At 39.4% G+C, this 26,773-nt stretch overlaps 1 protein-coding gene across 1 annotated transcript in view; it reads right to left on the bottom strand.

The window, feature by feature from the left end:
* Window positions 1–26,773, bottom strand: part of triob (trio Rho guanine nucleotide exchange factor b) — a 90,713-nt gene that overhangs the window by 43,550 nt on the left and 20,390 nt on the right. The window contains exons 3-11 of the mRNA XM_026294372.1: window positions 13,755–13,829; window positions 12,951–13,065; window positions 11,063–11,255; window positions 10,210–10,314; window positions 9,541–10,011; window positions 8,322–8,444; window positions 2,952–3,143; window positions 1,523–1,654; window positions 853–1,083 (exon numbers count right to left, since the gene is read on the bottom strand). Of these exons, the coding sequence (XP_026150157.1) occupies window positions 853–1,083; window positions 1,523–1,654; window positions 2,952–3,143; window positions 8,322–8,444; window positions 9,541–10,011; window positions 10,210–10,314; window positions 11,063–11,255; window positions 12,951–13,065; window positions 13,755–13,829 (1,637 nt within the window). The remainder of the gene's footprint in view (window positions 1–852; window positions 1,084–1,522; window positions 1,655–2,951; window positions 3,144–8,321; window positions 8,445–9,540; window positions 10,012–10,209; window positions 10,315–11,062; window positions 11,256–12,950; window positions 13,066–13,754; window positions 13,830–26,773) is intronic.

Here is a 26,773-nt window from a genome sequence, read left to right as displayed (position 1 = left end):
CTTCCATTACTCCCTACTATTCTTCTCCATTTGCAGTCTGTCCTGTTTAAATTACACAAGTGTGGACAGTTAAGTTTTGCTTAATAGAAAATCTAGATCAATGCAGTGTCAAAATATATTTTCAGTGGGACAAACACACGAACAATGCCCTCGACACTTTATGTGACAGTAAATTGCATCACCATGGAAACCATTATCAAGAGAAAGGGTGATGAAAATGTGGATGAGAGTGGGGAAAGACAGAAGAGCAGAGATATGGCAAGGGAGAGAGAGATAAAGAGAGAGAGAGGGAGTGGAGGGGGCAGAGGAAGAGAAAAGTTTATGCCCAGAGGCCAGAAATGCAGAGACGACACTATACACTGACTCACTAGTTTTGATCTACTGTAAGAGACACTCTCACTCCGACAACCCAGGGGGAAGTGAAAAAAGGCTTTGAAGAAGAGATGATTATATTATATCCTTAATATCACACCTCCTGCTACTCACTGTGAACTCTATTAATATTTCTCTGTGCAATCAAAGATTTCTTGATTTCTATTACTTTGTGTATAACTTGGGTTACTAACATTGTGAGGACATAAATAAGTTAACTGACTGTTCTTTGGGGACAAAAGATGTTGACCGCAATGTAAATTCAATTTTACAGTGAAGACTTGGTTCAAGGTTAAGATATGGATGTTACCTGGTTTAGGGTAAAAGATTTATTAAGATTACAGTTACAATAAGGCTCCATGTAGTGGTCTAACACAGCAGTGTGTGTGTGAGTGTGCATGTCTGCCCGTGTGTGAACAACAAATCTGCAGGCGTCCTTGTAGGTGGATTTTGCTCTGTATATCTTTATGCATCTCTTACTTGCTGTACGTCCTGCTGAAAGACACAGAGCTGTAGGCGTTGGTGCAGGCGAACTTTGCGATGCTGCCAGATGTTTTCCAGCTGCCTCTGGTGATGCAGCACCTCGTGGATGATGTCTAGGACATGGTGTACAGCCTTGGAGTAGTTAGCTGATGCCATGAGTGAATCAGCACTTCCTGGGGTCAAAGGTCGCTGCAGTTTGTCCAATAGAGACTTGCCATCCTGACTTACCTGTAAAGATTAATATGTCATGTAGTTTGACAAAAACCCATCAAGGATAATGAAATGCCTTGTTTTAGTTGTTAAACTGTTTAGCTCTTGTTTTAGCATCATTTAAAATAACTAGATTTGGAGACTAGAAAAGTAATTAATTTCATACACAGACTCACTACTACTCAACAATGTAGTTGCCTAATCTTCATCTTTCCAAAAGTGTCAGTAAATGAAGTCAATTTCCAATAAACTATATATACTGTTGTTGACAGATTTCAACCAGACTAATTTAATTTTTTTTCATACCATAAATCCAGACAGCCCTTTTAGGCTCCAGTTAATAGTGCTGAAGGCATGTGTGTACATTCATATTACAAGGTTTTAACCATTAGTACTATTTTGTATTCTGTCTAGTTTCTGTGAGCTTAATTGTGTGTGAATGAATGTGCATACTTACCTCGGAGTATGCAGTGGTAATGTGCTCATATAGACCCTGGTGATGGTGGATTGTGTCTTCCAAATCCTGCAGTTCAGAGGGCAGCTCTCCTTCACCACATGCCTTGCACCATGGTTCCACTTTACTCATGTACTGGGTGTAGAGGACACACAGCACAAACATCAATGCCATGGCAAGAAAAACTACAGGGAACCCTTTGGAATTACCCGTGTTTTCTGTTCTGTTTCTGGGCATAAAATATGATCCGATCTTCTTCTAAGTCACAAATACAGATGCTTCGATAAACTTCATAAATGCTGTGGTGGCTCATTTCCACATAACAAGCCCCACTGGCTTTAAGCCTCTAGCTATTACTCTGGGCTGCTTTTTTACCTCATTGAGCACTACCTCAGTGGAGATACCTCAGCTGGGCGCCCACCTCAATTTATTATGGTGGCTACTCTCCCTATAGGGGAGTCAGTTTGTCTGACTGGGCTGATTAACATCTGAACTCATTACTACCTTCTGTAACCCTGTCCAGCTTTATGCAAATCAACAGTTCTTGATCGTCAGCCTTCTGAGATCTCTTTGTTGTGTGGCATGTTTCACTCAGCACATTCTTGGTGTGAACAGTAGACTCAAAAAGAGTCAATCTTGATTCACTTTTGTACACTGTACGTGTTTTAAGGATGTATCATTAAGGACAAGAATTAATACAATGATTTATTTTAGTAGTTCAGACAGATTGTGTTTCTTCATTATTGTAAACAATGATAAATACAGATCCAACCATATTTTGAGACAAATATATACAGGTAATATGCAGGTAATTCCAGAGCGTTCACTTTTTTTGCCAATAGCTTAGTTCCACAAATATAACATGAAGACATACAATATTGTGCCTGTAACACTGCTCAATACAGATATATTGACAAAGGAATATAAATAGCTTGCAAAAACATTTCAAGTGCTACAGAAAAAGAGCCCGATGGCTCACAACAGGTGTCAGTAACTACCTAATGCATTTTAATGCATACAGGAAGCAGTATTGATCAACTGAAGGGTCTTTTAGGACTGTTAAGTAAAGCCACTCCAGCCTGTTTTTCTCTTTGAATCTATATTTATGTTACAATAAGGTTTGGATATTAATGTATTCAGAAAACCACATATAAGAAAAAAATCCTGTCTGCCTCTAATAGATCTAACAGTATGCTCCATTCTAACACTGATTTATTTTATAAATATAGTATACACAGATACTCCTATGTATTTCAGTGTGTTTAGTTCAGCCAAAAATGCTGATATATAGATGTGTATACAATTAAATAAACTATACTGTAACATATTGGACAAGCTTGTGTCTGCTAATGCAGGTCCCAGCTTTCTACATGAGGTCACTTGACATATCAGAGTTGTATTTCATTTTCCATGCATCTATCCTTGTCTGTACCTGGTCTGCTTTCTGGTGGAAGCTGGCAGACATCTCCAACAAGGTGCTGCGTTCATCCAGTGCTGCAGCAAATGCCTTCCACTCCTGCTCCAGCTGACCTGAGATCTGTTGGATCTGCTGGGAGGCATAGTGACCTGACTCCAGAAGCCGGTTCCCTACTGACATGATGCGGTTGATGTTCACATATACATTCTGTGTTTAAGGAGACAAAGGTAAGCCAGATGTCAAAGATTAAATAAGTTCCATAAAACAATGGGTTTTAGTTCAATCAATACTTTGTTTATTATTAATATGTGCTAACAAATTTGTTATCATCATAGTCCAGTGGTGGTTTAGAGCTAAAGACAGCTGACCGTGGCACCGGTCACAAACAGTGTTCATCCATGCAATGGAGTTAGACTTCCTGCCCAGGAATTTTTCTTTCTGCCCAGGTAAATTTATGGGTTGACAGGTAGAGTATTGATGCGGTTTCATTTAGGATGCCATGAAGTCTGAAACTACAACTATGTTTTCAAACAACCAAGACTGACTACAGGTAAAGTGAGAACATGCAAACTCACATAGAAAGGCCCTGAGTTGAATAGGTATTAAACCCAGACCCCTCTGTGAGGGGACAGTGCTAACCACTGCCCCTTTAATTAATGTTAAATGGATTTATGTTTGTTATGTCGATTTTCTTTCAGGGTTTATAACATTATTACATCATTTTTCACAGCAGACATTTTGACTTGTGAGATTGTCAAAGTGCTGTGGTTTCTTCAAGCTGCTGTGGTTTCCTCAAGCTCAGAAAGGTTCTGCTCCAGAATTCAATTGTCTTTTTCCTGTCTGGGATGATCTTTGCAGACACCTCACTGTCCTATGTGAGTTCAGGATCAGGGAGGGGATAGATAAGGACTCCTGATTGCACAGTTTATCCTCATGTTTCTGATCAGCCTCCTCCTCAGCCTTCTCATCAGGCTTTTCTTCAGACTTCTCCTCATGAAGTCCCCATGCTTAGGGATTATCTTCCTCCTCTGCCGTCAGTGCAGCGGAGAGCTCGAGGTTGAGTGAGATTTGAATGTTGAGCTGAGTTTTCAGCTCAATCAGCTTTCTCTGAAAGTATCTCACTTTGGATTTTTGTTTTGCTGGAGGGTTTTGAACTTTGCCACTGACTACAAGGATCAGTATCATACCTCAGTTTGACCTCATGTTATGAAGCTTTCATCCTCTCCAGTTCTTCTTAGAGAACTTTGCCCTTCTCCACCTGGAGCTCAGCTGCAAACGTCTCTTGGCTGATTGTATGTGCAATTTGCACCTCCTCTCAAGCTTTCTTTTGCTTTCTTCACTTGAGTGGCTCAGATATTCTGCATTGCTGTATATCTGCAGCCTCTCCAGCTCAATTTTTGTTTCTTTTTCCTGGTTTATGTACATTTCTTTCAAAGATTTCTGTTTGGCCAACTGCTTTTGTGTGTGCAGATCTGGGTGACGTCTGAGATGTCCCTTGGTTCATATCTCGCGTCATAACAGAGGGAGGCTGGATCAAGTGTAGATAGCCACAACACTATCCAGCACATTACATATATACTGTACACACACACACGCACACACACACACACACGCACAAACACATGTGTGCACACACAAAACCTTGTTGATATTAGAAAGAAGACATTCCTTTGGGAGGCATACCCCCATGTGAATACTAAAAAAAAACAATTTTAAATCTAAGTCTTTTTTAATACATGGCTGCCAACCTGTTTTGTGTAGATAGGCACGGATCAGCAAATGCTAATTAACAACTGTGTTAACAGCCTGTTATTATTCTATTCAATTACTGCTCCCAGTGCCTTTTAGAGCTTTTACTTTCCTTGCTTCATCACAATGGCAAGGAAAGCTGAATCAAGCACCATCTGCAGCCCTCAGAAAGAGGTAGGGTGTTGGGAAGAGCGTTTCTCCCAACACAAATTATGAGCTTTTATCAAGGCTGCAGGTACTAGAGTGATGATTTGCTTTGCATCTATGAGGCCTTAAGATGCTGTCTGACTGTGTTTTTTGAATGTGGCTTTTAAAAAATGACTCTTGTAAAGCTCTGAGTTTCTGAATGCAAACCAGGCAGAGGGATTACCCATTGTCCAAAATCCAGGACAACTGGACACTAGGACACTAAAAACACTGGAGTGTTTGACTGACGTTGGCTTGAGGACAATAAAGACACTGGTGTATTAGAAGTATGGCTCACATGATGGCTCAAGGGAATCCAGCTGCTCTCAAATACACAACATTAAGTTTGAATACAAAAGAGACCAGCAGTGCACAGCAAAACAACTGTGATCCTATTAAATACTTTACAAAGACACTATGTCTAAGCTACTATAGGTCTTATGTGGCGTTATGTCACAGAAACTATTAGGACTTTTGATTCCATAGAGACCTAAGAACACACACCCGCCCATAAACATAAACACGAAAGGAGGGTAAGGGATATAAAGTAATATGAGAGTTTAAGAGTCACAACCAATAAGCCTGAAGGTCTGTAAGCCATCTGCACAACATTATGAATTAGATTAAATAACACGGGCTGGGCTACCAGAGCACACTGAATGGTAACTCCTTAATCCAGCACTGATGGACAAGAGGAAAGGGAGAAGGGTGGGGCAGAGACAAGGTAACGGTACTGCTGTTTTAAACCTATGGGGCAAGTGTGTGAGAGAGAAAACAGAAAGAGAGAAGGAGGGAAAAGGAGGACAACATTGTTGGCCCAGAAACCAATCAGTCTACAGAGAACAAAAACAAATAAGATTAGGTAATCACTTTGTGAGAGGACTACAGAAGAAGACAACAACTGTCCCCAGCAGAAAAACCCAATACTGATCATTTCAGTCTTACATTAGAGTTAGAATGTAGAGACAGGCTGTCACAGTGAGCCCTCTGTATTTGCCAGGTAGAACACCTTTAAAATAAATAACCCTCAGTAAGTTGTTTACCTTTGATTGATGTGTGAATTAAAGTACAGTGAATCTGCACATCAGTGAAGGGAGAACATGTTGCATAAAATCTCAATACCTGCTCTATGAGCATTAGCTGACTGTGTGGTAATGAAGGGACAGAAAAACAAGAGAAATTAATAAATATATATGTTAGTATTGGTTTTTTTTTAAGTTTTACTATATATACTACAGACAATACCAGTATTTTCAGTTCTTCTTTTAACAAGTTAGGCTGCTGAAACTATTACTTGTGCAGTTTGTGAAACCTGCATTGTGCACATATTGTTTTCAGCTTTTGTGATGTGTTTATAAATTTGTGCTTATTAATATTTGATACTAAAATCCCCCACTTGGAATGTTCGTTTCATATTTGCTTTTGTAAGGCCTTATATACAGTATGTAATAGTATACAAAGTGTAATATTCTATATTAACACCATCTCCCACTATTGAAAAGAATATGAGGTTCAGGTTCTGGGTAGGTTTGCCTGTTTATTGGTAAACACCTTCCTATTAATGCGAAAAGAGGATCAGAAATAAGCAATCACACCAATTAGGTATGGTAAATAATCAAATTCAAATGATATAAAAACAGTTACTCAGTGGGCTGTTCAGTCTGAGAATGTACTGATTATAAACTTTCTTTATGGAAGCACAACCTTAAAAGACATAGCAGCCATTCATTAGGTAGTGTTGTGTAGTACTGCTATTTTTATTGTGGAGGGAAAAAAAATTTTTTTATTCAGAGTCTGCTACTTATTCCTGCCCAACTTCATTTGTAAAGGCTAATGCATCCAAATGTGTGCAAGATTTAGCCATTTTTGCAAAGACAAGAAATCTCATTTTCAAAACAGTTATAAAATTTCCAGTATTGCTACTTTAACCCCTTGGTCAAAGACAACTTAAGAAATGATCTGTTCACTGGAACAGTTATGACATTGAAGATATTACACAAAATGTGTATAAAATCATAGAAGTGTAAAACTCATAGATCGTTCACTATTAACAGAGTTACGAAATGCCTTCATTCCCAAACTGTGTTTGAAAAGTGCTTCCCATAGAGGGCGCAACAGTAACATAACATTATCTATTATATTATGTATGACACATTATCACGTACATAATTTCACCATTAGCATCTGGTTTAAACCTTGACTAAAAGCTGATGATCCTAATATGAATTCCCATGCCCAGCAATCATGACAGACAATATTGCAAAAGCAATTCTTTAGACCAGATCAATGTTTTTCAGTGGAAACTGGTGATTGTTTTTTACTCTCCCATAACATTTCATATATACTGGAAACACACCCAAAAACAGAGGACACAATGAAAACACATAAACACATACACCCTGTACACTAAGTGCTTCCATTCAGCCTTGTAAGCGACAGGAAAGGGAAACACCACTTCCTGTGGAAGAATAGATGGAGGGGGTGGTGGTCACTCTAAGTGTACCCAACTCTGTGTGTATGTGTACTGTGAATATATGTGACTATATGCTGCAGTTCCATCTGTCCTTTCTACCACTCTTGTCTCATTGGTTCATCCCAACCCACATTGTTGACACAACTGCCTTTGGGTGGTCACTAAAATTGCCCCAGGGCCCTCATGTTGACACTGCTCACTGCAAATGGTTCCTAATAACAACAACACTGAGCAAGAGGCTTTAGGACATGGGCCCTGCTCTCTTTAGGCTACACTTCTGTCATACTAACAATAGTTACAATTAAAGTGAAAAGTCATAAAATGATTTAGTTGGTGTCCAAGAAAGAGTTAAAGGGCAGAACATGTAAAAAAATGTTTTTGTTAGGTTTAGATTTTAGTATTCTAGATTTTAGTCCAAATCAAATTTAGTGACATTATGAGGGAGTAAAAGAAAGTACTGCTGACAACATGGTTGTGTCGAAACCATGCAGAGGCACTGAGGCTATGCCATAAAAAACGTGACAACATAAAAGAGTAACACTGTAAGACTACACGGCTGATACAGTATAATGTCTTCAGTAGCAGAGCTCCACAGACTACAGAAAGGTACAGGAGGGCAGGGAGGGGTGTGGAGCAGAGCAGCAGAGGGCAGCAAACAGCTATAGGAGGGGCACAGAAGCAATATGGGTCAATTACTGGAGCAGCACTGTGACAAGACATGACAGAGTGGGGGAGATTTGAGGCACAGTGGAAAACAGCTGAGACATTGACAGGATAGAGAATATCAATCTACAGTGACTCACAGGCCAAGAGAGGGGATGGATTGGGATAAAGGCAGTGAATAAAGGAGGTGCATATTGTGTGTGCCTGCTACTGTGAATGACATTAATGACGATGGCATGTGACTGAACTGCTTGAGTGTGAAGACATTTCTGTGCATGTCTGTGTGCACAATAGCGAAAATGACAGTGACTTACCATACAGTTCATAGCAAAGTGGTTGTGCTGGGTCTGCAGCTCGACTGAATGTTGGTGGTTCCCTCCAATCTCTGTGTAACTGGTGAGGAAAAGCCCCTTGTTGTGCATGATCCAGTCAAACATCTGCACATGGCAGAGAGGGAGAACACCACACAAAACACACACACACAAATGAAAAGGGTCTTTCCATCTTGTGTTCACTCAAAGTAACTGAAGTTCATTTAAGAGGACCTGATGTTTGGTGCTTGTAATTAACTAAAACATTTCATCACTCATCACTGCACTGACTTTTAGAGGAATGTCATCTTCAAGCTACTCTGTAATAAGCAAAAACAAAGAATCAAGCTGCATGTGTGCGTGTTTGTGTATGAACTGTCCACTGTGCTTTCCCCCATATTTATACTGAAGTATGTTCTGTTTCTTCTCCCAATTTGTCGATGGAAAATTACAGCTCTGACATGTTCCATAGTGGACCTCTGCATTTGTCTTCAGTTATGACAGTTCATGTAGCTACATTTCCCAGCATTTCATCTATCGAAAAGCCAATGACATATAGGCACACACGGACACACACTTGTGTTTCTATCTTTGTGAGGACATTCATAGACACAATGCATTCCCTAGCCCCTAATCCTAACCCTAACCCTAAAACCAAGTCTTAACCTTCAAACAGGAGTCTGAAAAAAAGTGAGGACTGGAAAAATGTCTTCACTTTGATAGAACATTTTTCAAAATGGTACTCACATGTACATGCATGAGCACATGCACGCACACACACACACACACACAAATGTACAGACCATTTACTCTGTGATACCAGGCACACAAGTCTAACCCAAATTATTGTCTGTAACACTGACTAGTAGTTTCAGTCAACCAGTCCATCTCAAAAGTCTTTTACCACTATATATCAGACTCACTCATCCAGCCTACATAGGGCTGAAAGGACTTAAATGTCTGGATTGATGTAGTCATTTCAAATACCAGGCTAAGACTGGCACACATTTAGCTTTTGTGCGAAATGAGATATCACTACGTATGAAGAAGTTGACTGCAGCATTGGCATGTATTAACATGCAGAAGCACCAGGGGTCACAAAGGTGAAGAAGCAGTGAAAAAACAATTATTTTTGTCTTATAAAAAAAATTCTTGTGTAACAGGAAACATAAAGCAGATGTGAATTATGATGAAACTGAACAGAAGAAAAGAGCATTCTCACCTTCTCAGCATCCTGTTCAAACAGGCGCAGCTGGAAACACTGGTCCAGTTTCAGCTTCCTCATGTGCCACAGCTGCTGCAGATTCTGGCGTGTCCCATGCAGCTTATCCAGCAAACCTGTCACTTTAGCCACCAGGTTGTGTGCATCCGCATGTGCATGGAGCCCATGATGATGGTCATTGGAATCTCCGCTAGCTCCACCAGCACGGTTACCATACCCACTTTCACCACTACTCCCACCTGCTGCAGTTTGTGACTGTAGCTTTTGGAGAAGCCTTCGTCCCTGTGTGTCCAGCTCCTCCACCGATGCCTTAGTGGCCCTTTTCTTTAGCGCAGCATGTTCTTCCATAAGACGCCGGGCCCCCTCCAGATCTCGTGGGAGATCACGCTGGGACAAGGTTTCCTGGAGCTCCTCAAGGCGTGCCAGAGTACGAGCTGCATCACTGGCAAAGGTCTCAAATGAAAGCCGCACCTGAAATACAGTTAAAAGTGGTCTGCATTTTGCAAAGTGGAAATTGAATATAATAAAGCATTAAATACAATACTTGCTGATAAACACTGTTGTTTTCCTAACTGAAGAAATGTCTTTTGTGTGACTTCTGAATAGCAATTTAAAGGAGAAATAAAAAAACAAAAGCAAAACAGAACAAGAAGGAAAAAGCATTAAAACCTCAATCCAGTCATCGTGGTTGTACTCTAAGCTGCCTTCGAAGTCAGCAGTCAGCTGGGATGGGTCCACAATCTTGGATAAACCCTCTAAGGAGACCATCACTGTCTGGTTTGGGAAGGTATGAAGTAGGAGGAGACAATAAACAGGCAAAAGAGGTGAATGAAAAGTTGGACGTCAAAAACATCCAAATATTTTCCATTTTTATTTATTATTTTATGAAAGGAATGTGCAAACTCAGTGGCTCTGAATGTGTAGTGTTTAGATTGGTTGGAAAAATAAAACATTCCAGACATTTTAAGCAGCATTGATGTTATCAATAATAACTATAGATGTTATAGTAATTCTTACAAACTCTAAGCAAATTAAGACACACAGGAGTAGTTGTGGGTTGAGATGTGAACTACACACAACAGCTGCAGGTATGCACAAAGAAAAAAACAAAACAAAACAAAACTGTGCAGCAGTTGCAAAGGAATTTGATGAGGAAGTGAAGAACACATCATTGCAACACCCTAGCCTGTCAAAGAGTCACAAACGAGTGAACCATCTCACTACTGCTGAAATTAAATGCTTCGCCATGTCCTATATATCCTGTTTCCATGGTAACTGGGTCAGCACTAAATATACCAGCACCACATACCCACATGGGACAGAACAGTGCCACTGTCACTGAGCAGCAGTCCAATTAGAGCTGATAAATTAAGTCTGATGGCGATGCTAAAGGCACTAGAACTCTAGTAGCTACAACAAACTGTTCATTTTAAAATACATTCACACAATGAACACTACTACTATTGGCTATTAGAAGCATAAGAAGTGCATTAGACGTTAAATGTTGTGGACTGTCACCTACCTCAAATTCAAACTTGGAGCTGCCAAAGTTGGTCCTCTGTTTCTGCCAAAAGTTGTCTGGCTTGATGATGAGAGCGACGTGGATACAAGAAGGAAAAGACTCTTGAAGGATCTTCAGCAGAGGTTTGATGCTGTCCCATTTAGAACCACGCATGTCCACAATAACTGTGAAGCCATGTCTGACCACCTCCTCGCTGTGGAAACATAAAAAAATAGATTGCAGGGCAAGGAGTGAACTAACCCAATAGAAAACATACTACTTTTAAATGATTTTTATAATGGTAACATGAAACCATTTGGGCAGGTTAGAGTATATTATATATTAGATATATATAAAGTATATTTATCATTGTCACTGCCCATGAGACACTTTAAACTGCACAAAGAAAGTCAAAGATCCCATGCAAATCTTCTGAGCAAATCTGTACAGGAAAAAATTTAAGCATTCAATTGTTAAAATTTCCACTGCTGCTTACCAGAAGTCCTGCTGCTGTATAAGTCCATAAAAGGTTGTTTCTCAGTGTTAAAGGCTTTAACCTCAATGAGTCTAGCTAGGAGACAGAAACAGACACAGTCCCTCCTGCTCTAACTCACTCTGACCTCACTCTCTGAAAACAGATCAGCAGCCAAATGAATAGAGAAAACCAGAGGAGAGAGAGGGTGGGAGGGGAGAGAGAGAGAAAGCGAGGCAGATGTAATAGAAAAAAGTGGAAAGTATTGTGACAGGAGAACTACAAATCAAACTGAGGAGAAGAGGCTGACCTCCTGGTTACTGACACTTGGGTTCTTCTCAATCTAAATGGCTGGTCACCTCTGGCACTAAACTGGAAATGCAGATGCCCCAGAAGGACAATACTGACTGAAGACAGTCTGTTATTGTAACATAAAGGGCAAAAACTAACAAGTGAAAAGCTAAAGATCACAGTTCTTGCAACCCTTCAGATACATCAGACTTGACCTGACCATCCCATCCATCCATTATCTATACCCACTTATTAAATTAGGGTCACAGGGATCTGCAGGAGGTTATCTAACCAGAGTACCTGGAGAAAACCCACACAAGCACAGGGAGAACATGTAAACTCCACACAGAAAGACCCCTGATGGGTTTCAAACCAGGAACTTTCTTGCTGTGAGGCAACAGTGCTAACCACCAAGTCACTGTACTGCCCCTTGACCTGGCCACTTTCTATGAAAAGATTTGAAAATATTATGTTCCACTAAATGTTCTTGGTCTTTACATCATGGGAGAACAAAGAAGGAAAGTAAAATCACGAATGATAATTCTTGAACATTTGCATCATATTGATTTTTGCAGACTGAAAATATGCCTGATTTTGCCTCAGACTGCCTAGCACTCCCTAAAGGCAAAATGGAAGACCCTGAACCCAATTTCTGCACTAACTGACCTGCACCAACTCTCACCTCAACACACACCTGTCACACTCTGCCATGAAAGCTAGACTTTAAAGTGTTAGACCTGCAGCAGAAAGCACAGCACAGGCAAGATCAGAAGTAGCCACAACAGAAGAGTGCAAGCTTCCCAGCAAGCTAATCAGTATCTCCAAACTGAAGAGCTTCTAGACTTGAACATCAGCCTACACAGAACTACAAAGCGCAAGAGAGCTGTTAAATGTGTGTGAGACAACAGCAACCAGAGAAACAGAAAAGAAAGGTCAACAGAAGGCTGAAAGAGAAAAAAGATGTGGAAATCTACATGATTCTCTTCAATTAAAACTGACCCTAACTACCCAGATAATTAGCAGAGTAACAGAGTGTAAGTCCCTAAACAGGGATGACTGGTATCCTATAAAGGAAGTTCTAGCAAGTTAAGAGGAATTGACAGGGTGAAAGGCAGAAGGAAAGTGAGAATCCAGTATATTTCTTACCTGGGAATAGTAGCCAAGTAGGCTATGAGCCTGCGCAGATCTTCTGGTCGTATTCTGTCATGGTTACTCCTTGCTGGAAAGGTTAAAACGGGACCCCCACGTCTGTCTCTGCCACCTTTGAGGAGAAATTAAATTACAAAAAGAGTAAAAGCAAGATGTCATTCATGTTGTGATACACTGGATTTAAGCGTACTCCACTCTTACATCATATTACACAAAAAAAATTAACAGAACTTTTAAAAATACATTAATTTCACATTCAGCAGCTTTGGCCGATGTGAGTTCAAGTACAACACAAAACCTATATAATTCTACTGTAAAAAGATGCAAAGTGAGTGCAGTAGTTTATCTGAGATGACAGCTGCTAATTTATATGGGTCCCTCCTGTGAATTTGTCTGCAGTTAGTCATGACAACACTGAGTCAAACTGAAGAGTCTCATGATGACAGCACTGATAAAAGCCTTTCAGTGAGGCTGCAGTAACAAACACCAACTTTTAATGAACAGAGAAACATAAACAGCCCAAACAAGTAAGTGCACATGAACAACCTAACAAGTAGCAGCGATGAAGTGGCTCAACAAAATAATTAGGAGGACATCGACTATATCTTCCTATACTAAATTATTATCTCTTTCAAGCACACTACAGCAACGAGGTCTCATAATTGTTCTGATTATGCTAATCACATGTATGACTTTTGGACTCTCAAGTATATTTGCACCCTTGAAACACAGCACATGAAAATAGGTAAATGTACAACTCTGGCTTGTTTATGACTCTTCTTCACTCTGTCTATATCTGACCTGAGAGAAAGGCGACCTTTTCCTTGAGAATTGGAAGCACATCAATGGCCTTCATATCCTCATTGCGATGAAACCCTAAAAAACAAAGAAAAACAGAGAGTGGTCAGCAAGGCAGCAGAGCAGGGTAGAAACCACAATCCTTAAACAGAAAAAAAATATTTTGAAATAACGCACATTTTTAAGAGATTTTTCATAGGCACGTGGCACGGTTTTTCAGACACATTCTCTAAGAGGCATCATTAAAGTGTAAGTGTGGACAAACACCTTGAAGAATACTATTCTGTTCAGCTTCAATTCATTAAAACAGCAGTGGCAGCCCATCTGAGCCTGGTTCTGCTGGAGGTTTCTTCTGTTAAAGAAAGTTTTTTCCTCTCTAGTGTTTGCTCATAAGGGATTTGTTGGGTTGTTTTGTTTTTTGTAACGTGCCTTGAGATGACTGTATTTAATTGCATTGAATTGAATTAAATAAAAGTAATTAGCAGTTGCTTGCTCTAAAGTCCTGGTGTACTCAGGACTTGGTCTTGCCTGGTCTGTTGTTATGTTCTCGGTATGTGTCTTTACGTGTCTTATGAGAATCAGGGGAATAAAACATAGAAGAACATAGAGTCAAAATAAATTAAAGGGAGATACTGTAAATGATGGAGCAAAAAAAAAAAGCTAATAACTTTATACAAACACTTTGTTGCTTTGACAGTTATAATATAAACATTTAATCACAGTGACTATGAATGGAAATGAGCTAATTAGTGACTAGACAGCTGAGTGCTGAATCATGCCGTCTCTCTCTCCCTCTCCCTCTCACTGTCACTCACTCACTCACACACACACACACACACACACACACACACACACGCACACACACACAGAGCAGAAACGATAATCTCCCGCAGAAGGCAGTGATTACTCAGAGTTAAGTATTTTCTCTCAAAATTGTAGTATTTTTCAACCCACAGCATGACACAAGAAGGGAGTGAAATAGTAAAATGAAAGCATTTTTCAACGAGTATAATAAAACCTACAACTGTGTCTTCAAGGTTGTGAATAAGGTATGAACTGAGGATATGATCGAAAATGAAGAGATGATGAGATTTGACAGAATGCAAAGTGAAGACAGGCAGACAAAGCCAGAGAAATACATGGACAGACATAAAGAGATGGATCAAAGGCAGAGATGTAAAAGAACAGTCTTACAAAGTATGTGGTATGAAATGACAGGAACAGAGAAGCACAGTCTAATAATAATTCAAGAAACAGAACATAGAGAAGAACATAGGGACAGACAGAACTGCAGTGTACAGTGAGACAGATAATAGTACAGAGGAGATTGTAGAAAGACAGGGACAGCTAAAAAACTCCTACTGGTTTTAACGCCTCCTGTACTATCAATTACAGCAGTGCAATTAGCTCACAAAGGAAAGTGGAAGGGCTGGACACAACCTGACTCATGTGTAATGTCACACCCAGCTGAGACGAGATGGGACTGAGATGGCAATAATGGAGGGGCAGTGCGTCACTATCTACACTCAAGTATTTTTCATGATCTCCCTTCCTGCCGATGACTGACTGTCTATTACAATAGACTGTCTGTCTATTTATAATGTTCGGCACCTGTTTCTCATACAGTTCCCCTGTATCTGTCCCTCACTTAGAGAACATGGTAACGAGACACAGCATGGCAACAGCTGGAAAGAGCAACATAGAGTTCAATGGGTGTTTTCAAAACAGCGTTCTAGTCTGGGTACATATCTGTTGAACACACAGGTCTACAAGGAGAAAGCCTTGGAAATGAAAATGGCAAAATTTATGCAGAATTGGCTCATTATTAAAGGACAATTAAGTCCTGAGTGTCAATTGGCTCCAGTTTTCTAAGATACAGCTTCAGGTCAGAATTGCATCAAAATAATTCAAAATTAGGAGGAGCTGTGCTGTTATGCTCCATAACTTTCCTGCAAAATGTGATATAGCAATGAGAATAGTGCCACACCAATCATTATAAATGTATCTTTTTATTGATACCAATAACATTACATCTGCTAATAAAAACCAATAAACTACAGGTAGGTAATAATCTTTAGTATTGAAGTAAAGATAAATTTATAAACTGTAATGTGGTACTGTTTTCATTGTTCTGTTGTACTTTGTTGATGATCGTACTATAGTACTTTCATGCTCACCAGACACCCCTGTCTCTTGAAGGCAAATATACTTGTTTGTGTATAGATAATTCTAAATCTTTATCGTGAAATATCTTGCAAACTTTAGCCAACCAGCACATTTATCACCTGTTTTCTAATTCATCTAATCAACATATGTAAGAATTAGCACATTGTATCTCAGAGGTTGATAATTTCCCAAAATTTGTAGACCAGTGACATCAAAACTAAAAGGACACAAGCAGAATGAAACAATACTCCTCACACACTTTGTGTGTTAGCACATGTGTTTGTGTTTCCTCTGAAGTATGTCCAGGCACATTTCTTATTGTGGCGGTTTATGTAAGACATTGGCGCTGGCACAACGTCAACACCGACTTCTGTTATACTGCTGCAGTCCTACTAAAACTGCAATTTGGCACCTAAAATAGAAGCAGATGTGACTGTCAAAGGCCATATCTTAATGATGGAAGACTTTGATTTTGAAGATCAGGTTGGAAAATTCCACATGAAAGTGCCGTATGACCATAGAGAAACTGTAAAGCAAAACATAAACAGCTGCTGGTGAAGAGAAACTTGCTTCCATGCTCTGTTGGCCTATTACCTGTGACATCAGCATAGTAAAACAGACACAATCACAGAGCCTTTGCTAATTTTAGTCATGTTTATATGCAGCAATAACCCATATGATATCCCACAGAAGTGAAGCATTACCCAACACACTGTGATGCATAAAATCCCATCATAGCCTCTAGGTGCACCGGTGCTAAGACACCCGAACACACAGACATACACATGACAACACTTGCTACAGACAGACCCTCATTTACAAGTCTGCAGAGCATGAAATAAAGCTTTTCAATCACAGACTGCATGTTCATAGCACACTCATAATGAGAGCAATCCATTTTACTGGCAGCCTGCACTCTGTGCCTTGTAAAATGACACAAAATGCTCGTTGATGAAATAATAGTATAGTGTTTATTTTTCTGAAATTTTTAATCTAAGCTGGAAATTGGAGAGAGTAGTTTTTTTCCAGTTTTCACATATCTGATATCTTTGCATGTCTACATAGTAACAGGAAACAAGGTTATGACTGTGAGATGAGAAGATGAGCTGCACATAGTGGATCATCTAGACATACGTGATGCAGAAGTGGTAGGTGCCAGATTGTCACTTGTGACGCATGTACCCAGGCAAACACTCTCATCGAGAAATCCTACCCATTTATCTATCACGGGGACAATGACAGTAAGTCATACATAATATTTCTGTCCTTGCACTGTCTTGAAAATGTATATCTGAATCTATGTATATCTGATGTATAGCATTGTACATATGTTTGCAGTATGCTGCCTGTTTTTAGCTATGCACTGTAAAATGTAAGAGCTGTAAGTAATTGTAATAGTGATAATGTATATTGCAAATAGACATTTAGGCACTTTGGTGACATTTTCAAATCATCACTCTGATTGTAGACCTTATCCATTTACATATTTGTAATAACAATTCACTGTGCAAAACAGTGGAACACTGCAAGAAAAGATCATAAAATAAATAGATTTTTCTCCTTCAATCTTGCCAAGTAAAGTACAACTTGGAGATGCTTTTTTTTCCAACAAATGTGCACTGCCACTACTTGCAATCATTCATAATTCACTGCTGGGCATAAGAGGTTCTCCAAGTTTGCCCAATTTTGCACAACAGGAACTCTGTATGCTATGATGGCATACACAGTTATCTATGTGCTTTATGCAACTCAAAGGTCAGTCTTTTTGGTTTAGCAGTGATATTCTAGCAAAGCACACAAACACAGAATTGAGGAGCAAAGACAAGATTGTAGTTCACGATTTTAGGACACAGAATGACTAAGCCCATACATAGATCTAAAGGGTTTTATGTTTGGGTTTAAAAATATTTTCACAGTCTGGGTTTTTGCAAAGCTTCAGTCCAAAGTCAATGTGAAAATATTTCACATGCAGCTACCACAATGAGTACACTGTGTTTTCACTCCTGCTGTGCTACATGAATTTAGAACACAAACCGAGAGAAAGCAGGAAGCAGCAACACAGATTCACTCCGCTCAGCCCTTCTTGCCTCCATTATGACTCCACTCTGAAGGATCATGACCTAAACCCTTAAATTCATATTGCTGCATAGCAGAGACAGTACTACTGGACACTGCACAGAAAGTGTGCCAATCCATTTCCCTTTGCCCTCCTAACCCCAGGCTGTAAATTCTCACCTGTTGATCTGAAAAGACCACTACATAACAGATTGTGTTCATGCTTGCACCAGTTCTTCACACCATAGATTCAACAGATCTGTAATGATCCAGTAGGTTGCAGTCTTAGTTCTAGAAGGCTTTAATGAGATCTACAGTAAAGGGGAATAAATTTACTAAGTTTAGATCAGAATGGCACAAGTTTAGAAACTCTTGACCAAAGGTGTACACGGAGAAATTTCCTACCAACTCACAACTTCAAAATGAACACAGCTGCCTATTCGTGTCATCCTTTCTCAACACAGGCAACCTCAGTGCACTTTGCCAATCCCTTTGCTTCCAATCCTTTAGACCACAGGCTAGACTGTCTATGGGGCATCTGTACAGCCTGGTACTCTGCATTAAGCCAATCCTCTGGCTCATAACCTTGTAACCTAAAACTGAGAGCAATTACAAGCTAGGTTTTATGTGTAGTACAGCAGAACAGCCCTGGCTTGCTACAAAACACTGCAGAAAAAAAAACTGCAGTACAATTCCCATGGATGTTGTCCTGACTGCTACAGAACCTGATAACACAGATTCCAGCTGCCAGTGAGAATAGCTGTGATCAGATGCAGAGATGCACAGCAGTAGACACTATGGAATGTATTTTATATCACTGGTCTGCAGTCAGCACTTGAAATTCAGTAAAATTTTCTATTATATACAGATGTGTTCTTGTCATTTGTTTATATTTATTTGTATGCCACAGCTGCATAAATGTAGGTCCTTTTAGAAAGTACTGTCTGATAACCACAAAGATTTACGGCGTATGTGACTGTGATTCGTTTCAGATGGCTCTTTCATACTTTAGTTCTGGGTCAGAGCCCAGTATGTGAACCTTACTATGGGTTTGTGTGAAAATAGAGAAATGGGAGGCATTTGTCAAACTGCTCAGCCTGGTTTGTCTCAGTTTGGCCGGACTTGGAGTGGCTTAGAATGTGGGGAGGTTTTGGGAACAGTGTAGAAACACAGAAAGTGTGGGAGTGGGTTGGTTTAGTCATTACTGTGCTAGAGTTAGTGGGTGTATGCATTAATCTTACTGTGTGTTGGCATGTGTGTCTATCTGTGTGATTCCTGTGTCTGTTTATGTGCATTTGACATACCCTTTTCACGTGTCTTTGCTGGCATATGCAACTCTGTGTATGTGGTTGCTCGTGTGGATGCCTGTGTTCTGACTTGTGTTTCACTGTGCAACAGTAAGACTGACACTGCTCGAAGATTAGTGCTCCCTTCAAGAGACGGAGGTGCCATCTGATCAGCTTTTTGGGCAAAACTTAACTTAAAAGTCACACTGGATGCAGCACAACACAAAATCAATATCTCACTCTGAGAACATCAGCATCCTCTGGAAACATCTAGCCCTCAGTGTCTACCAACAGGTTTTCTAGGTGGTGCTGTTGTTGTGGTAGCAGCCAGCTTATTGTTTGTTTTCTTTACATTTGTGTCCTGAGCTTCAGTGATTCAGACCTGACTCTAATTAAAAAACAAAAAAACAAAAAAAGAGTTTAGCAGCATTTCAGAGGCCAAGAAAAATCTTGTACTTACATTTCATTATCAAACACATGGTTTTGTAATTCTAAAAATAAACAATAGAATCAGTTTATTGTTGGTCTACAGTTAATTCTTTCTTTTGCTATTTTGCCAAAAAGACTTATGAAAAAGAAAAAATAAACAACTTTTATCTTTCATCATGTATTGGCCATGTGAAGATGCCATGCTGCGTACTATTTCTGCTTAACCCCTCGGGTGCGTAGGGAAAATAAGGCTGCCATTGGCCTACATGCTGTTGTTGGCAATATGAATGTTTAGCGTAAGCTAAGTTACATGATGGGCTGTTACAAGCACGCTGTTCTGTTCGTCACATCCCTTGTGTGACAACCCTGTGAAGAATAACAGCAAGCATGTGTTGTCCCAGTGCAACAGGGTGATAAAATAAACAACAGTGACCTATTTCTCTCTTGTTCTACCCCAACTCCCCATTTATCAATCTTTTATAAATCTATCACTTTCTAACAAATACACACCCAGTTGTTCTATTGCTTCCTCAGTTACAAAGCCACTTCAAGTAGCCTGTGCTCTACTCCAGTTCTGTGACCTTCAGCCAGAGCTGGCAGTGGGCCTGGGGAGTTTGGTGAGCTCAACTTTCATCAGGGTTCTCATATTGTTGTTACAGTGTGGCTTACAGCAAAAATAACACTTTGCTCTTACCACAGCCCCTCGACCTGGATATAACCCCTAAGCACAGCAGAAAAAAAGGGTTTGAATAAGTCATAAAAATGTGAAGGGTAGGAAACAAAAACCAATCTCAGGTTACAGCTCTGGCATTGTGCTTAAATATTCAGTCTGGAACTGCAATGTGACACCCTCAGATAAAACAATACTACGACTTCTACTTAAATCCAAGCTTCCCATCCAATTACAATTACCTTTAATAATTGATTAAACTGTCAGTTTATGTTTAAATAGTGAAAACTCCCCATCACAAGTTTCCAAAACCTAATGTAATTTTGTCCAACTAACTGTCCCAGACATTTCAGAATGACAAATGTCATGATTAATGATGATTAATTGAACAATAAACTAATGGGGAGCCAAGATCTGTTTTCTTATTCTGCTAAAATGTGAATATGAGATTTGAGAGAGACAAAACGTACTATACTACATCAGTTAAGCAAATTATAAAATGAGTGCAAGCATAGTAAATATTTTTATTTTTAAAATATTTGAAATGTAAAATCCTAAGTACCACAGTGAAACGCCCATATCCATACCCTAAATATATCCTACAGATTAACAGCTCTCATCAGAAACATCAGACCAGAGAATAGAACACTTTGTAAATCACATTCACACCATTCAGTACAACAAATGTGACTCATACCCTGAGCAGAAGTCTTATTTAACACAGTGTGTGAATGGGAAATGCTAAGATAAACAATGGTCAGCAGTCACATGCAAGCAAGTGTGTGCATGTTAAGGCCATATCACTGAGCTGTTTGTGAAAACACTGTAAATCACAATCAAAGCAGTTTCAATGCTGTATAATGAACTACTGTGCACAATCACAGTACTGCAGTATGACCCCCACACACACATACATATTATCATACATATAAACATGCACACAACATTGAGACTGGCTGAATGCATATTACACAACTGGATGAATGCATATTATACAAGTGAGAAAATGCATCCAAATGTTTGAGTGTGTCGAAGTTTCATTAAGTTTGCAACAAACCTTGACAGAATGGAAGCACTGTATACAGTTTTTTATGGGGCTCCAGCTGCTTTTCTATTCTTTTCCCACCTTAGTGAGCCTGAATAACAACCTGAATGCCATGTATAATTTACAAATCTTTTTTTCTTCTTGTTTCTCATTTTGTTCCCATTAATCAATTGATGTCTTACCACCCTGCCTGTCTTTCTCTCTCTCTCTCTCCACTCTCCCGTTATTCTGTTGACTCTATTGTCTTCTGACATAGTTAGTGTTCCCTTTGGTCTCACTAGTGGCAACCCTCTGTGTCACTTGCCAGTATGTAAGCCATCAACCTGTTTTGACAGTGTCAGTAACACAGGGCCAACTTTGCAGCTTTTTCTTTGAAAACACTTGCCTGCTTGTCATTATCAACTTGCTACAACTCCATCCAGCCTCTACAGAGAACTGTTGTAATTTCTTCCGGGGTGTGTAATCTATAAGTAAAAAGTTTGAACGTTTAAAAAGTTTGCAACACAGTTTAATTGGTCATCTAAAGGAAGACTTATCTTTATTTCCATGAGTAGTGTGAGTTAGGGCACAATACAAGCATTGTGAATGAATACCTTGCCATTTAAAGTCCCAAGAGAGAATTTCTCTATTTACGTAACAACAAAGGTGAAAACGTTTAGACTGTACAAGGACCTCATGTGACAAAATAGATGGATTGATAGCACAGTAATCATCACAAGTAATAGCTTGGACCCATGACTTCACGTATGGTCAAAGGTCTTTGGATGACTGCATTAAATTCAACTATACCAAGGGCATTTTATACCCTCCCTCAGCCTTGGTGTGATCTCATTCTGCAGTGATCTCCTTATGACAGATAGCACTATTTCTACTAATCTCCTCAGAGCAGTCATCTCCTCAGTCATCTGCATTTATTACCTGTGCAGGCACCAAGTCTTGGTGACCTTTCCATTTTTATTGAGCACAATAGCCGTTATACCTCACAGCTATCTGATCAGAGTATTACAAGGGACCAAAGCAAAGCCTGACTTTGTGGACTGCTGCCTAGAAATTTACCTTCAGTACGGTCACTTTTAGATCTCAAATGTGCTTATAGCCTAGGCAAGCTGTCCTCATGCACGGGTTTAAGCACCTGTTCCTGGCTAGCAGGCATTGCCTGTTCAAACATGGAGTATATCTTTCTCATTCAGAAAACATTAACTATACAGTATCACCACCGAGTGTTGCTGCTTTTATTTATACACTTTAGTAACTACCATAGTTTTATGTCTCTGGAACTCAGCACACATTGAGCAGAATGACTCACACAGTAAACTGAAAGAGGACAGTTTAAGGACGAAGGGTGTCGATAACGTGAATGAAAAACAGACAGCAGCGTTCAATCATTTAGTTGCCTTTTGTGCTTGTTCATTTGCCAGGGATGTTCCCTAAAATCCCTCAAGCATAAGACACATACCCAGAGACAGACTACATTACAGTAAGTGTTGACCCAAAATCAAGTAAATTACTGAGATATGGCAGAAACAGCTCAATCACAGAAACAAACAATGCAGAAATGCAGCTTATCACCACAATAGTTAAAAACTTCAATCTCATTGATGCAGCGTCAATGAAGAAAGAACATTTTGTGCTTGAATAGTTTTATTTACTGTATGGTTGATGTATTGGTCTGTTCCATCTAATGTTCTGTTCCTGTTATTCTACAACATAATATGTGTTTGGGGGTGCAGTCTATTATAATGTCGTCCAATCATTCACTCACCTATCTCTTCTCAGATAGAGGCCATAGACATACCATTGTTAATAATTCAGTCCCTAGTGTGTTAGCCCAACATGGCTATACTGATAAACAGACTAAATGGATGAATAGCTAGAGTTGCATTATTTTCTTTAGAAAGGCAAACCTGAGCACTCTTACACAGAGAGGTGTGGTGTCTATAAATGTATGACAAATGTTCAAATGCTTATCGAACAACAGGCATGACTTCATACTGTACAAAACTGAGGCAAAATAACTGTAAATTTTAATGTTCACAGTTCTGTGCATGATGAGGCCTTTACTGAATGCAAAAAAAAAAAAAAATTATTATTTAAATCAAAGTATCCAGTATCCAATGGGCCAATAGCTTCTGTGCAATATTATCTTTCAGCATACTTTAAGCAGTCCTAGACGAACTTCAACAATGGTGATATTGTGACCACAAGGGTTTATCAAAACAAAGTGGGGAAGAATCAGGGGGTTGTGCAGTAGTTTACAAAGCTGCAGACTGTGATTCAGTCAGTTTTATCACATGCATGGTCCCCACCCCCAAATGCAACAGTTAAAAAAGGACAGATTTTTGTAATTTGCATTATAAATAGTGATTTGAATGACTTTGCCGTGTCTAATTTAAAACAAAACATAATGCAAGTTTTTGAAGATGTAACAATATTTTCATTTATAACATCTGTATTTAGTACCTAAGGTTCTACTGTATTGTCTAGAGCGCTGTGGATACATTGATCTAAAGACATACAGAAAAATGCAATACCAAATATATATGTATATATGTATATATATATATATATATATATATTTACTGCAGACATTACACTTCTGCTGTTAAGAATATGGATATGGATAAAAATACAAAAAATTCTCTACCTGAAAGCCTGATTAGGGTTTTTCCAGCTTGGGCGTACTGCCAGCTGTGATTATCCAGCACTGCCATTGTAATCCAAAAGCAGCATAAAACCGTTCCAATCTAACAAGGCGCCTACACTACACTGCACTCAGGGCTACAGCAGCCATCACCCTAACAGTTCTTTAATCTTACCATTGTTGTACAGGGAGAAGGAAACCGTACAACAGCCATGCCATATACAATACTGGCCAACACCCTGCTACCCTCTAAGGCTGCAGAAAACCGAAGGCACTGCCAGCTCCTTTTTTCCTTCACCAACTGGCCTTTTCTTTGCCATGACCCCCCCCCCCCCACTAACCCCTCCCCAAAACAAGATTTAGTAACAAGTGCTGTTTTGCATTAAACAGCATGTGCCTAGCTAGCAACTAACAAGGAAAAAAGTTAAGCCAGCCAAAGAGTTGTTATTGGTGGATTTGCTAAAGTAGGTTTTAATAACGATTGGCTGTAATCTTCATGCTCACTAATACTTCGAGCCTGTCAGTCACTGTGAGCTTTTCCACTGGAGCATATTCTCAAGTGGACTCATCTTTTCTTGAAACATTAAATAGAAATTACATGAATTGCAACAAAGCTTGAATTATTAATCATGTGGCACAGTATCACTCAAATTGTTTTTAAAAAAGTTGGGTCTAGATACAAAACTAATATTAGCAATTAGCTTCAATCAGAGGGTAAAGCTTTTCTATTTTATCCTTTACCCCATCTTGACGTCAGTAATCCACGGATACACTAAAACAACATTTAATATCAAATAACATATTCATCTGTGTATAAATTCATTGAGACCAAATTATCTTAGTGTTACATTGAATTCAAATACTCCTGCTTATCCACTTTCATGAAACACTTACTTTCTGGGAGCCAAAATCTGTTGAGCTGAGAAAGCAAAACAAAGAGCTCTTTTACTGTTGACTCCAAGAGAAAAATTAGGCTTCTCTGCCACCTCTCAAAGAAAAAAAAAGTCAAGAGGGGATTACCGTTATTTTTCCCCAACTGGGAAGAAAGCTTTGATAAGCTCTAAAAATGAGTTTTACAAGACAGGGAGCTCAAAGGCAGACCATAAGAAGTCATGATTCAAAGACTAAAGCTCTTGTTCCTAACATGCATCAGCAGTAAAGCTGCCACACACATATTATCCCATATTATTAAGTATTTTTTAAACAGTAATCAAATCAAACTGTCCGAAAAACATTAACATACACATTTCTGTTCTACTGTTTTATATACCATTCCCTCTGCAGCATTTTCTTGGATCACCTACCAGTTTTCTTAGTTGTCTGACATGGTTCTACAGTCAGTTGACCTTTCCTGTGTCTGAGAAAGGCCATGTAGTGGAAACGGATCAACATGGTGAGACCAGCCATGTTCAGTGTCACAGCCAACCATCCAAAGTGTGACAAATTGATGCAAAGGAGTTTCCAAAAGTGATGAACCCTTTGTTATATAAGGCAATTTGTTAAAATAAAAATCCTTGAGGCACCAAAGTATATTCTCTGAAGATTTTGGAATGTGAATTAAATATTCATATATCCAAGCAGATACTAGCTGAAAACTGACTGTGTTTCATTGATGATCATGTCTGGTCTCAGTGGGTGAGAACAGACAGCTTTCTCTTGTCTCTGAGAGTTGAAAGTAAAGTCTATCCTGCTGTGTGTGCATGCAAGCGAGATGGGTCACATATCTGACGGACCCTGTTGGAATAAATAACTTGTCACCTCTCAGAGAGAGACAGCAGGAGGTGTGGGAGTCAGCTGTAACAAGGATATATATGTAGATGAGTGACTACATAGTACGGTATAGTAATACATAGGTCTTTGCAAACTAATTATAACATATGTGTCATAATAATCACTATATAGTTGTATGCAAATGTTTGGTCCCCATGAGAATTACATATTTAGTTTATTTAGTCTGCAGCAAACAAGCTTAAAGTAAGAAACAGTTTCATTCCACTGTTACCCAGGAACACCAATATTTTTATTTATGTTAGATGTACTATAAGAACTTTATTAATAGTCAATGAATTCACCAAGGAGTGTAATATTCTTGCTACTAACGTAATGTGGTTTATTAAGCCTACAGAACAGCCTTTCTCACTGTTGCACTGTAGCAGACAGAGAGAGGGAGAAAAAGAGCAGAGACACTATGAGAGAGCTAGTGAATGTCTGTGGTACCAACACTGTGAAAAAGAATAAAAGCCCTTTTCAGAGTTGAGCATCCATGTGCATCTGTCTGCTTGTCTGCTCACAACGGTATACAGTACAAACTCACTGAGCAGCCAACTGAGTCGCATAAGCACATCAATGAAGTGGAGAGGAGGACGCTTTGTACGGCTCAGGGAACACCATTCATCAGTTTCCTGTAACTAAACTGTGACCCGATTGTCTTGCCACACAACAAAACCAAGCCAATAAACCACAACAGACCAAATAACACTTGACGGGCAGGGCACAGAAGGGAGAGGGAGGACAGGAGCTGCCTCAGAAGAAAACATTAGGACAGAGAAGAGGTAAGTGAGAAATAATGCGCTTGAGACAACACCATGTCAACAGTCCCAGACAAAGAGCTCACAATAACAAATAATTCAATCCTGGAGGGAAATCTAATGCAGCCAACATTTTTCTTTGGCCAACTCTCTACACCATAAATTGGACCCTAATCTAATGACTATGTTCCAGTGTGAGAAA

Source organism: Mastacembelus armatus, chromosome 16 (assembly GCF_900324485.2).
Source record: "Mastacembelus armatus chromosome 16, fMasArm1.2, whole genome shotgun sequence".
NCBI lineage: Eukaryota > Metazoa > Chordata > Actinopteri > Synbranchiformes > Mastacembelidae > Mastacembelus > Mastacembelus armatus.
The sequence above is the reverse complement of the archived record's forward strand: the minus strand, read 5'-3'. Positions and strand labels throughout refer to the sequence as shown.